This window comes from Platichthys flesus, chromosome 11 (assembly GCF_949316205.1).
Source record: "Platichthys flesus chromosome 11, fPlaFle2.1, whole genome shotgun sequence".
Taxonomy (NCBI): Eukaryota; Metazoa; Chordata; class Actinopteri; order Pleuronectiformes; family Pleuronectidae; genus Platichthys; species Platichthys flesus.
In genome coordinates this window covers 16,293,440-16,307,296 of record NC_084955.1, presented here as the reverse complement: position 1 = coordinate 16,307,296, position 13,857 = coordinate 16,293,440, and the positions used below count along the sequence as shown (strand labels likewise).

General features: G+C 43.6%; 1 protein-coding gene across 2 annotated transcripts in view; it reads left to right on the top strand.

The window, feature by feature from the left end:
* The window catches only part of si:dkey-246i14.3 (ephrin A4), a 32,188-nt gene extending 20,516 nt beyond the window's left edge, over positions 1-11,672 (top strand). Inside the window, exons 3-5 of one of the 2 annotated variants that reach the window (XM_062400307.1) lie at positions 3,279-3,347; positions 8,984-9,007; positions 9,689-11,672. In XM_062400307.1, the coding sequence (XP_062256291.1) occupies positions 3,279-3,347; positions 8,984-9,007; positions 9,689-9,771 (176 nt within the window). In that variant the 3' untranslated portion in view covers positions 9,772-11,672. Of the gene's footprint in view, positions 1-3,278; positions 3,348-8,980; positions 9,008-9,688 lie in introns of both variants that reach the window. The other variant, XM_062400306.1, reaches the window with a different exon arrangement.
* Positions 11,673-13,857: the final 2,185 nt, after the last annotated feature.

Sequence of the window (13,857 nt, the reverse complement as noted above, 5' to 3'; positions counted from 1 at the left end):
TATCAGTTCATAACAGTCCACATTCAAAAAGCACTGAAGTTTAATACTCAACCCTGATCACAAGACCTGTGTGATTCCAACTAGGCTGTAAAGTGTTTTTTAGAGTTTTTGTGATAAATGTATTTTTTAGTGAAACAATGATCATTCGCTCCAGGCTCCATATCCTGAGAGCCGAGTAAAACGACCCAAAAAGAGAGAAGATGTGTAAATATTTGATGTTTCACTTCATCAGTCTGTGCAAAGACACCGGTGTTAAAGCATGTGACCAGGCAGCCCCAGTCCTTTTAAGGGGTGAAGCGTCTTTAGCCAGTGTTGAGTTCTTGGAAACAGCAGCATATGGATTTAATACTTTTCCATAAATTCACATTGAATCACATCTTAAACCTTTCAGGCCCTTGCACAGTTTTAGTGATGCTCTCCTGTTTCTCCAGTGCAGCGTCTGTGCTCCTCACTCGTTTATTTCAACCCAGTGGAGGAGCAAAGGGAGGGAGAGAGACAGAAGATGGCTTAGTGGCTTTAAAATCAGTTTACATTTTCTTTTTTCCACTTTCTACAACTCCTGGTGTCAGTCCAACCAAGAGGGGGAGGACATGAAACAAGGCAGAGAATGAAAGAGTCAAGTGAATGCGCACTATGGAAGGGTGACAGCAAAGAGGCAGAGGGGCCGCAAAGTGTAGGAAGAAATGGAGATCAATACGTGACGACAGTGAAGGGGAAGGAGAAAAAAGAGGCAGGCAGAGAAGCAGACAGAGGTAGAGAAGCGTGGAGGAGTGACAGAGGGAGAGAAAGAGCAAAAGATGGACACAGTCTGACAGTACAGGAAGGGGAGGGGGGAGAGAGGGATGAGAGAGGCCAGATGAGTGGAATCCACACTGGAGGAAGAAAAGGGAGAGCAACAAAAGCGACGGAGAAAAGGGATGGATGAGACTAAAGGAGAGAAAGAATCTTTACATAAATTACTGTTGCGCTCTGAAGGACAATGGAGCATTGTGAGGGCATGAGAGAGTGGTTCCACACACACGCTAACACACACACATGCATATATGTACACACACACACACACTGGCCTATTGTGGTTGCTCAGGCCAGTTCACAGAGAAGCAACAATGGGTGCCCCCCCCCCCTGGTCGGGCCGCATCAGGCTCAGAGCGATTGTGTGTGTTTTGTCCACATCAAAGATAAGGCGTAAAGTTGGTCCAAATGTCTGGCTCTGGGCTCTGTGAGCTGAATGGGCCTGCAGCACTGGAGACACTATAAGGGCATTAGCCTGGGAGAACAGTACAATAGTATTAGAAACACTAATGGCATTAGTTGGCTCAGTCTGAGCCGGGCTCAGCTCCTCTCACTGGCTCCCACAGACTATGACACTGACAAGCCACTGGGTCTGTCGGTCGCTGACCCGCTGCCCAGTGGATCTGCATGTCTGGATCCCCGCAAACAGGAAACACCTTAACATCCTCTGACAGTCAGCTGCTGAACCAAAGAGTTCAAAGCACCAAAACCTTTTAGTTTTAGCATTTTAAAATGATGCAAATAACTAGTCCAATGTTCCAAACCACAATGAAAGCAGATTTACAGGGGCACACAACAAACTCAAGTATCCAGGACACACTCAAACCTGATGAAGACAACAGTATTTTCTTCAAGGCTAATGCTGAATCACAAAGGTGATCAGAGTGCAGTGACATTTTCGATAATGACAACGGCCCAACAACGGCAACTTCTCTACTTCAGACTTCTGCGTACTGAGTTTCTTCACCAACCTGTGGATGAACAGGTGAACAGCTCTTTGTGCAGCAGCGGGGGTGCAGGGTTCTGTGCTCTGAGTCCTGCTGCACTCTTACAACTCTGAAAGAAAAACTGCTGAATCCATCCCTGTGTGAAAGTCTGAATTCTGAGTTAATAATCCACTAGTGCCCTCAAAGTGCCACAATGGAACAAAACGGATATCTGCCAAAGACTCCAATGACAATACACTTGTCAGTGATGACAGGAAATGACAGTGATTAATAAGCTCAGTGTTTGAAATCTTAATTATCCGCTCAATGTACCGTAAACTACTAATTGTCGATTATACTGGGAGTGGTTACTGAATGAGTGAACAAGAGTCTGGGTGTTTTCAATACATTTTTAATTTCCTTTCTGCTGTGATATTGTTCTGCATACTGTAGTTCTTCATTCTTCTGCAGTGTTAGTTTCCTAAATACAATATATTAAACTTCTCCTTAAAGTAATGAGAATGTTTAATGCCCCTGAGGCTTGTCTCTCTGTCGGTCTGTCCCACTCCTGTGGACCTGATATTTCAAGAATGCCCAAAGGGAATTCCTTCAAACTTGGTACAAAGGTTCAGTTTGACTCCAGGATAAACTCGAGGTGATGGTGTCCTCGTGAAAACCCTTTTTTAACCTTGTGAACGTGTCATGAGAAAACCCTTTCAAATTTTGCACAAATATTCACCTAAGATTCACCAATGAACTAATTCGATTTGGGTGGTAAAAGGTCAAGTTCAAGGTCGTCTCACAAAATGGGTTTTAGGCCTCTTGAACATGTTATCTGAAGTCTGCATTTTTGGAATAATTTCAAATTTGGGAAGTTGTTCAATGCCCTGAAAGATTTTGTCTCAGGGGTCAAAGGTAAAGGTCATTGTGACCTCATATGAGTCGCCATGACCCATGAGTTCTGTGCATGTGTGTGCGTGTGTTGATCTAAACCGTTAATATTGACTAATGCCGTAGTCCCACCTCTAGAATTGATAACCAGAAGTGAGACAGACTGTTTGCCATCGTAGGCTCAGCTTGTGCACCGGGTCCCTGTTGAGTTAGCAGCTGTTTGTGAGTTATTCAAATATAAAGCCCCTTTTTAAATGCACTTTCCAGACAGATCTGTTTTGTAAAAGCAATGCTGAACGGACAGGTAATGTAGTGGATGTTTTCCCATGTGAGCCGTGTTCAGAACTGATATCGGAGCTGTCGCCTGCTTTCATGGCTTCACTCTCAATTGTGTGTTTTATTGTTTTTATTTAGCTGCATAGAGATGTGTGTCAAGTCTCCGTGACACAGCGAGGTGATGTGATTCTTTATCCTGGTATCATGAGGTATTGATGTTGTGAAACCAGGAAAACAACCTCGCTGTTGGGCTCATAATCACAATTTATCACAAGTAGAGATTTGATGGAAGCACTCCATCCAGCACATATCTTTTATTTAACACTTTTTGAGTATATGTTATTGGCTTCAAGTTGCTTATCTACACCTTTTCTCCTTTTTTGTTCTTTCCAGCTCTACCCACAGATGAAGGGCCTCTTCTGCCATGTATGAAGTTGCGTGTCACTGTGTGTTGTGAGCCCAGTGAGTACACTCCTCTTTTCATCTGCTCCTCCTTTCATGCTTCTCCTCTGTGCACCAAGAAACTCTCAGCAGCTCAGATCTCTGCTATCAGGACGGTCCAGCATCGTGCATAAACCGCAACTTATCGCGTTACCCTTCTCTCCTTCTCACAAATTCTGAGGCTCTAATGCTCCATGTTTTTTGCATCGACATCACCCGGGGGGATGAGTCTTTTAAAAACAGCACTCATCTCTCCATTTTGGCTTTTTTAGCCTAATCAGATAAAAAAAATGTAAAGTGCAACCCTCTTCTTCTCTCTTTTTTTTACCTCCTTGTCCCCCACATTCTCCCACTCTCCATCTCCCTGGGTGGAATTCCCAGAGTTGATATAATCCAGAGCCCGCCTGGAGTAACGTTAGTCTTCCAGTCCAGTGAGCTGCCTGTTCCGGTTGGGAATGTTGCCCAGTCACTGTGGGAATCCCTGTACAGTTGTTAGTGTGTGTGCATGTGCGTGTGTGTGTGAGTGTGAGTGAGCATTCCTATGATGAGTCTTGTGTCTGTGGACCTCCTGCATGAGTCTATGGTTCTTTGCGTGTGTCCTCTGGCAGTTTGATTTGTTCAAGTTGGTGTGTGTGTGATTTCCGAGACGTCTGTCCCAGTTCCCATCCCAGTGCTATCTGCAGGGTGCTTGTCGTGCTGCCACATTCTGAACTAACACACTTTGGTTGTGTGTCCCTACGTGTGTGTGTGTGTACAAGAAGTTACCACTACGTTCCCACACGCCTTCAATAGCAAATTCCTCCCAATCCCGCCACCTTGATTAACTGTGATTCAGTTTGGCATCAAGGAAAAGAAAATATTATAAACCTGGAATAAAAAAAAAAGCCAGATCCGTCTCCTGTGGATTTGTAAATGCCATCCCGGTTGCAGTGCGAGACGAGGAGTAATTTGCTCAGTTATTACCAGAGTGAAGGCTGATGACTTTTTTTTTTAATATGTTAATTATCCTGCTGTCATTAATTAGAAATACCACAGATAGTTGTGCAGTGTGAAAATGCTAATGTGGTCTTGACCTTCTGACAGAATTCCCACATCAGCGCATCTGAGCAGGAATGAATCAAAATATTTGATATCGCGTGGATTATGTATGCTGAGACACACACACACACACACACACACACATACACACACTTGACTTTAAAGCTGACACCCTTTTACATTAAAAACAGTCTTCTACCTACAAAGACGCTCAGACTTCTATCCACTGTTTTCCTTTTTCTCTCTTCCTCTCATCCTGTCCCTTCACCAAAACTAATCCCGACTAAATTTGGGGTTCTCCCTTTCCTCGTCCTCCCCCGTCTGTCTGTCTGTCGTCCCCCCCACTGCTCCAGCCTCCTGTTCTTTCTCTCCATTCTTGTCATTCCTGAAGTGGCACTAATCCTCCCCTTCTCTCTGTCTCCTCAGCTCTAACCTCCCTTCCTCAGTTTTTATGATCTTTCGCTACCGGAGCAAAACTAATCTAGGCACCATCCATGGCGAGTCTCATACACTTCCTCGCCGCCCAGCCCCCCCCCCCCCCCCCCATTTGACTCCGCCCCAACCCCCCCCCCATCACCTTCCCCCATATCTGTTTTACAGCTATTCACCGACTCTCCCGAGCCGTCCCTGTTTCTGCGCTCCATCTCTGTCGGGTACACGCTGCAGCGGCGAGTGCGTTGGGACGAGAACACGCGCAGCTGGAGAGGGGGGAGCGACCGAGATGGATGAGGGAGGTGATGAAGGAGAGTTGGAGGGTCTCTCTCTCTCTCTCTCTCTCTCTCTCTCTCACTCTTTGACTGTCCATTAGTGGCAGTTTCCCCACAGCTGTTGTTGTGTTGTTCCCTGTGGTAACACCTCACATACCCCCTGGTTCCTTCCTGCTCAGGTTCCCTTTTATCTGACAGGCAGCATGGCAGGCAGGACGCACCGTGCCTGTACATCCAGTGTGTGTCTGTCTGTGTGTGTCTGTGTCTGTGTGTGTGTTTGTGTGTGTGAGAGAGAGAGGGAGGGGAAGGCAGCGGCTCTCGTCCTTCAGCTATATCTCGTCTCTTATCTGAACTTCAAAACGTGCACCTCCCTCCCTTCTTTTCTACCCAAACTAAAAAGTAGTTCCACTTGGGGATGCCCTGGTGTGGGTGTTTAAATTAATTACCACTGGGTGCAGACACACACATACCTGCTTCACACTGGTCTGAAGGACAGACTGGTGACAGTGCAAGGGCCCGTCAGGTACACTGTCATTGCTCCAAGGTCGGCTACCTCTCTCCGGTCCCTCTGCTTCCTCTCCAGTGTGTGAACGTGTGTGTTTATCGCCTTAATTTAACACAAGAACACGACACACCAGGCAGGACAGTTGCAGTGACACAGGAGGCTCCTAATGACATTGTGTGTGTGTGTGTGTGTGTGTGTGTGTGTGTGTGTGTGTGTGTGTGTGTGTGTGTGTGTGTGTGTGTGTGTGTGTGTGTGTGTGTGTGTGTGTGTGTGTGTGTGTGTGTGTGTGTGTGTGTGTGTGTGTGTGTGTGTGTGTGTGTGTGTGTGTGTGTGTGTGTGTGTGTGTGATGTTCCTTGTTTTTTTATTCTTTCCATCGTGGCTTTTGCTTGGAGTACTGTGAAGCCGTTTCTTTTCTTTTTCGTTGGGTTTTTTCAGAACAGCGATGTGAGCGAGGATGTGATGTTTGTTTGAACTCCACGCTGTCATGAATCACGCCAGAGAGCGAGGCTTCGCTGAAAGGTGCTGGAGCCTGTGTTGCGTCAGGAAACAAGCCTCTGAATCGGCAGAGTGCTGCCATGTGAAATCTCCGGCACCCTGCAGCCCCTCTATTGCGTCTTTGACCTGCTCGCTTCGCCTCTTACTCCACACTTACCTTCTTTTTTTTTGTTGTTTTTCTTCCTTCTTTTCACTGCAACTTCTCCCCAAAACTCCTCCTGTTGTGTATCCCCCTGTTCTCCTTGTCACTCTGTCTTTCCCTTTTGCTGCCGTCCCACTGCGAGAAACCATTATGGACCAACTCTCCTCCCTCTAATTGATTCCCTTTTTCCCCTCCATCTCTCTTCTCGTTTTTTTTCTTCTCGTTCCCCCGCTGTGACTCGTCCATTGCTCTCATTTAAGTTTGTAGAGCTTCACCGTTTTCCCCACTTTGTGTCTCCTTTTTCCTCTCGCTGTTTTTTTAGACTTCCCTCTCTGCCCTCCTTCACCCCCTCCACTCTCGCCCAAATACCTTTGTACCCTCTGAACCTGACACACACACACACACACACATCAACTTAAACACACACATGAACGCGCACAGTCTGCCCAGCCAAGCTCTCTAAGACCAAGAACTCTATAAAAATTGGACTTTCGCCGCTTTTGCCGACTCGCTGTGTTATTTTGTGTTTCTTCTCTTTTTGCAAATGTTTCTCTTTTAGTCTGGTTAGCAGTCAAGCTGGGTTAGCATTAGCTCCTGTGTGTGTAAAATGGCGGCGTGTGAGGAGAGGTGGAATGGTGGAACAGTGTCTGTCTCTGCAGTGGGGCGTTCTGCTGACTGGAGATACACACACACACACACACACACAAGCGCGCGCACACACATACACACTTAGCCATAGTTGTGCATGTACAGTTACACAGGCTGCATGTTTCTGACTGCAGTGCAGAAAAAGGCACTGCTCTCACTGTCACGCCACCGCGGACGCCATTTTGTGGTGGAGCTCGCCATGTCCAAAATTAAGACGTTGACACAAATGGGCGTCCTCCGATTTTTGCACAAATGATGAGATCAAAGCCGGATCAAAACACACATATCACACACAGCCGGGTAAACACGAGGCATTTTTCATGAGCGCGTTCGCCATTTGAAAACTTGCTGTGTTACCCACACACACACACACGCTAAGTGACAGCGCACACTATAGCTTCCCCTCGGCTTAAATATAAGTCTGATATTAAAAATATATCTTTGATTGTCTTTTATACAAGCTTTTTTTTTTTATACATAATCGTTGGCTCATCCAAAATATCTCAGATCACCAAAACGTAAAGTTCGAACTTATAAATGTTATATTTATATTCGTTATTTGAAGTTTTATTAATTTTTTAAAATATTTTGTGCAAAAAAGTAAAGATTTGACACTTTCTATGTTACCGCTTTATCAACACAATTTGAAATTAAAAGACATTTTATTTAATTTGGTGATTAAATTGCATTAAGATACATCTTGATATCAGAAATACATATATTCTTAAAATTTAACCTCATTGACATCATTTTGTTTAATTTTATGCAAGTACAGCAGCCGCTCTATTACACAGGAAGTGTTTCGGTATTATCTTTTCTGTTTGCTTTGATTTATTTTTCCCCCCACAAACACGCACACAAACCCTCAGACACACACACAGACACACACACACTGTGGCCCAGCGAGGGGCCCAGACGCAGCATGCTATTTAATGCTTCGTTAACCCCTCGATGGTCGTTAGCTGTACAAAACCTGGGAGTAATTTAGTGGCTCATGTCTGTGGGAGCGACGTGTTGCTGCAGGGACCTGTAGCTACAAGACAGATATTACAGAGACAAACGCTGGGCTCCTCTGCCAAGCCTCCATTTCATAAACCCTCTGTCTCTGCGCGGCTCTACTGTAACAGATGAGATAGAGCGTCCCATTTCCTCTCACGTAATCTCAGTCAATCGCTTTGGGACGCGGAGAGGTGGTAGTTTTCTCCGACGTTTGTGTGTGTGTGTGTGTAGGTGCGTGTTTGTGTGTCTGTGTGAGGTGGGCTCGGGGCTGTAGATCGATATAATAACAGCTGTGATTGTGCAGCCTCATCCGTGTTTCCTGACCCCCCCTGTCCTCTCTCACGGACGCTCCACGCCGCCTCTCCTTTCTGAGGAGATTTAAGCGTTTCCTCTCTTTCAGCCTCACTATACCTGCATTTTCCCCTCCAGCTCTCCCACTCCTCCGTCCCACCATTCCTCCATCCGTCCCCCATTATTTCCTTTTAGTCCAGCCCCCTGCTGAGAAAGTGACGCCCAGACACAAACAACCCCCCCCCCTCCTATCCTGTCTCCTTCTCTCCCTCCCTCCCTCCCTCCCTCCCTCCTCTCGCTCTCTCTGTCTGACCTTGTTTCAATCTTTCCAACCTTCTTTTTTCTTCGCCGTACTTTTCTCACTTGAGTCTCCACCACTCTTCCTTTCATCTTCTGTCCACTTCTTGGTTTCGCTCTGTCATTTTGAATTTTCTTGTTTTTTCTCCCCCCGCCCTTTTCTTTTTCATTTCCTATATCCGCTCTTTATAATCTCGATCACTCTTGCTCCCTCTCTCATTTGCATCACACTATATTTTCCTGTTGCCTTGCTTCTCGAGCTCTTTTTTTATCCGACCTTTAAGAGAATTTGCATGGGGGACATATTTAGGATTGCACAGCCAGTCAGGACTCATTTTTCAGGGTGTTAGGCTTTGAGTAATGGTAAATACCTTCCCCTGGTCATTTGTCTGATTCTTGCTCCTTTTTGTTCCACAAAGAAGAAGCTGTATAGAAAAAGTTAAGCATGCAGAAATGACTTATCAGCAACTTGTTTCTTTGCCTCAACTTTATATGAATCTCTCTCTCCCCCTGCTCTCTCTCTCATTACAGCAGCAGAGGGTTCGAAACAAACACAAGGTGAGATGCAGCATTTTAAATCCAATTTTATTCTTGAGTTTCGGAAGCTTTAAACGATAAACCGCTTTATCGAGTCTCATCTGGGTCTCTCGTCTTTTTCTCTGAAGTTCAAATGTGCTTGATTTAATTACAGCAAGGGCCGGATTGTGGCACATAATATGCCTAAAGAAGAAACACAAACATGTATAAAGCAAATGTTGCCTAATCAAGTAACAGAAATAGGTTTAAACGGGAAAAACTTCCCAAACAGAATGTGCACAGCCACTCATTACGCCCACATGTGCTTCTTGAACTCATCTGACCAAAACCATGAGCATTAATGCACTGCAATAACAACCTCCTCTCTGCTGGGAAGTTGTTCTACAGTAATTTAGACCCTGGCTGCGGAGATCTTTGATCCCATTCAGCCACAAGACACATCACTGTGGTCGGCCACAGATGTCGGGCAATAAGATCTGGAGCGCTGTCAGTGCGACGGATAGGATTGAGGTCAGGTCTCTGCGCAGGCCGGGGCAAGTTAGAAAATGAAGATCCTTCCCCAGACTATTGAAGATTTCAAAAATAAGATGCTCTTAATTTGGAAAACAGCCACAGATCAGAAGAAACTCATGTCCAGTCACTTTATATCAAACGCTGTATATCACACGCACGTTCTCATGCAAGTTTCCATCTCTCTTTCAGTAACCGCACCTCACAGTAGTGCTTCCTCACTGCGGACAGCTCCACTCCTCCTCATCCTCAGCCTTCACCTGCTGACCACCTGACCCCCTCATCCGTCCTCGCCACCGACCTCGCCCCCTGCTCCCCGTAAGGATCAGGGGTCCCTACTCAGACGATCAAGTACACAATGCAATCTGCGCTCAGACAGCGAACGACACAATGCAATCTACACTAAGCTATTGCAAATGACCAACATTACCTTGTGAGTGTTTGACCTGTGATATTCCAGGAAGAATCATGTTGGGGATTTCTCTTCGGAAACGGGGGCCACGGTGACTCAGGGACTGATTTACCGAATCACTGTGATTCATTTCTTGTTTTTTCCTCCTGTCACTTGTTGTGTAAGTAGCAGCTCAGAATAATATACACAGGGCTTTGGCCTACTCATGAGACTCATATCCCAGTCTGCCTCTGCCAGAAGAACAATGAGTCTGTCCGGATGTGTTTCAACAAAGTTCTCTCACTTTTTCATTTCTGTTTCTTATCCTGTTTTTCCTTTTGTACTTAGTTTCTTTTATTTGCTTTTTTTGTTTGTTTTTTCTAGACCAGTCTCCAGTTGAGAATTGGCCAAATAAACACAATCTATTGCACTGAGTGGCTCAGGTTGGAGGTCGATCAGTCAGCTGGCGACTTTCTTTTCTTTCTCGTTATGCTGGATTTGGGCAGACGCAGATAATTCACTTGTTTTAAAACTGCCTAGTTTACATCTGAGAATGTTAAATGTGTTTTTAAATCTAATTAGATTTCTTGGAAAAGGCTTTTTAAGAAGAAATGGGGAATATTCTGGAAAAGTCAGGAAAAGCTCCTGCGCCCCCTACTGGGATCAGACTGGTTTAACTGGAGTTGGACTGGGTTGGCCCTGAACCCAGAAACTGGACACTAGATCGTGGTGGTATACGGTAATAATGGCACCTGGGACTAAGATTGTTCCTCTCTGACTGGACCCCCTGTTGTTCTGCCTCCCCAGCCCTCTGTCTGTTCCAGAACAGAGGGGGTTATGGGTAAACGGAGAGAGCATCAGCATGTTGATCTTCACTGAACACACTGCAGACCACTGAGGAGGACAACCATATGTGTAGATGTACACACAAGCATTTTGTTCCTTACGTTGTTTATTGTTTTCACAGGATTCTTTGTTAGCTTTTGCTGTATAGTTAATATATTCTGCACAATAAGATGTATTAACTGTACAAGTCAGTGATTTAGTAAGATCTGATATTTGAACTTAAACATGTGGAAATAATTGCTTTTTTACCGACACAGACAATGATTTATATTCTGGGTAAAATGGATTTACTGGATTCCTGTCAATATGCTTTGCTACAATGTATTTTCCCAAGTGAAAGGATTTAACAATGGAATTTATTTAATTTGGACTGCCATTTAGTTTTTTATTAAGAAATGGCTCTAATTGACTGTCATTGATCGAGGAAATATTATAATTAATTCAATATTAATTTACTTAATTTTAAGATTGTAATTGAAGAAAATAAATCAGTGGATTTCCTTAATGAAATTAAATGGAGCTTTATATCTATATCTATATATATACAGTATATACGGTAAAATAATTATTTCCCCACAATATTTTTGTGATTTGAGATCAGAAGATCTTTAGATTAATTATATAGTTTATTCTAAGAAAAATACTACATTGTTAGCACTTAATATATTTTTTTTTCCTCATCGCACCAGTCGTGCCGTTGTTTCATGTTTTTTTCCAAAATGGGTTCAGAGAACGGATGTCTGAAAAATGTTTAATTTGAACGATGTAGAGTTTTACAATCATGTACTTTTAGGATTATGATGTTGATTTCTTTATGTGTGTTTGTGTGACGCGTTTCACATTTCCGTGAAAAATCTAGCTTCTTCTGTGAAGAGCCAGCCGCAATCTGAGCCTTTTCTTTTTACGTGGCACGTCAAAATAAATTCTTTTGCTTTAAAACACTGAGTCGGTCATAATTTAACTGTTGAGAGTGACAACACACTCACACAAATAGCTTTATTTGTGGAACACACACTTGAGTGTAATACACAGGAGTACGGAGATAAGGAGACTACGGGGACTGGAAATGACCTTGTGGTGTAAGAGGCCATTGTAATCTGAGTAACCTCGTCGAATATTGAGCTGAGTTTTTTATCTACAGGCCGCCTGATAAGACTCAGATACCCAATGGACTCCCGGTATTAATAGACCCTGAACACCAATACACAGACCTTAAAGTGCTTACTGTATTTATTTTCACCAGACACAGGACCGGGGGCTGAATACAGAGAGAGGGGGGGGGGGGGGGGGTTGCGATGTTTGTTTTGTGCTTTAAATATAGAAGTCTATGTCCAAATTAGCTATAAGTACATTTCCATTTATATAGGCTGTAATGTTGAGCCTCTTGTGAAGCCAGAAAGGCAATTTCCTGGATAATAGAGCTAATGCTCCTATTTCATGGTTTATGATCCCTTCTGATGACATGTTTGTCACTGCGGAGGCATGTTGTTATGAACTGGCTTTGATTCTGACCTTCATGTATACATTTCCGAAGCCCATGTTTTCATTCTTTTCTCCGTCGCGAAGGAGGAAGTCAGCGTATAACTCATCGGGGGGGAAAGGACTTTAAACGCAGCGGCAGTCCACTCCCATCTCGTGTGTTGCAACTGTTTGTTCCAGCAACAGCAGGAACAAACCAAAAAACCTTCAGATGAATCTCTGACAGAGATTTTTGACGCTTTAACTTTGATATTCCAACAGGAAATGTTTACCAAAGGTCTTTCTCATGTTAATAACTTCTTCTCTTGTAAAACTTCTGCTGAATTAACTCCCCCCTTCAAAATAAACTTTATAATTATGGACAGATGTGGACAGATTATTTAAATTTAGAAAATCACGAAATTCCCACGTCAAAGGTTTCCTGGGACGACTGTGATCATAAACAATTTCTGGCAAAAGCAATATTAATTTGGAACTGTCTGACGATAGAAAAGAAAAAAAATCCATATTGCATATCCACACTGCAGATCTCTTCTCCACAAATTACACTGTAATTACGGTGCATCAGATTTCAGCACAGCAGGTTCTGTAGCCACAAGTCGGCCTGTATTTAATTGCTCCTCTGAATATTTAAGGCTCGGGTTCCTGGTGTTGATTACGTCGTCAGAAATACTTACCAGTGGCTATTAATAGAAGCTAATTGTGTTTTTAATAATTTGTGTCAAGCTATTTTATGGATTTATTTTTAGTTATTTCTGTAATGAGAAATATCATTTAACTTGTTAACATAGAAATCTCTTGGTTTCAAATCATTGCAAGGCAAAAGGTTTCTCATCTTGTAGTGTTCAGCAGTGAATAGACAATTTTCTCAAGCTCTCCTTTGAATTTTAATTTTGGCTGCATGTTTTTGAGTCTCTCAGTGTATAATCAACATCTTGATCAGAAGAGATTTTCCTGCTGTGAATTCTGACCAGTTAGTGTTTGACACTTTGCAGATCGAGGTGAATTGAGGTGAAATGAGGCGAGGCAGCTCCCACACTGCAGGAGCTGTCCTTCATAATGCTTTACAATTCTTCAAGATGCCACAAGGTCTTTGATAAAAAATATGATGTGAGAAGATTTATGAATTCATTTATTTTTTTATTCTCATTTTTTGTTTGAAGTCACAGCATCCCTTTAGAAAACACACTGCTGTCCTCTGGGTAGTGACGTGAAGGCCAAGCTGGTTTTCTGTCCTTAGGAGTCGTCATCGGGTTCAGTTGAACAAAAACTAGAGGATTTCGAAAAATGTAGAGCAGCCAGTTGGAAACTCAACTTTAAATACATCATTTTAAACAAGAGGAATAATGGTCTTTGATTGAATTAGTAAAAAGGTTTCTTTTCTACTTTTTCAATCTAAATACTAATACAGTTTTCACCGAGATGGTTTCGTGAACGTAATTGATGACCTTTGTGCAGCAAAATCAGCTCCACTTATCTTTCCAGCTCGGTAATGTAATCTACGCTTGTCATTTCTGCTCATAAGTGTCCACATCTGCCAACTGCCAAACATCTCTCTGCCTCAAACGGGACTGGATCCCAGTTTCAAAACCCTCTGACCTCTCAATCTCCCCAGAATGTAAAATGTTGTGTCTCCGAGCGTGGA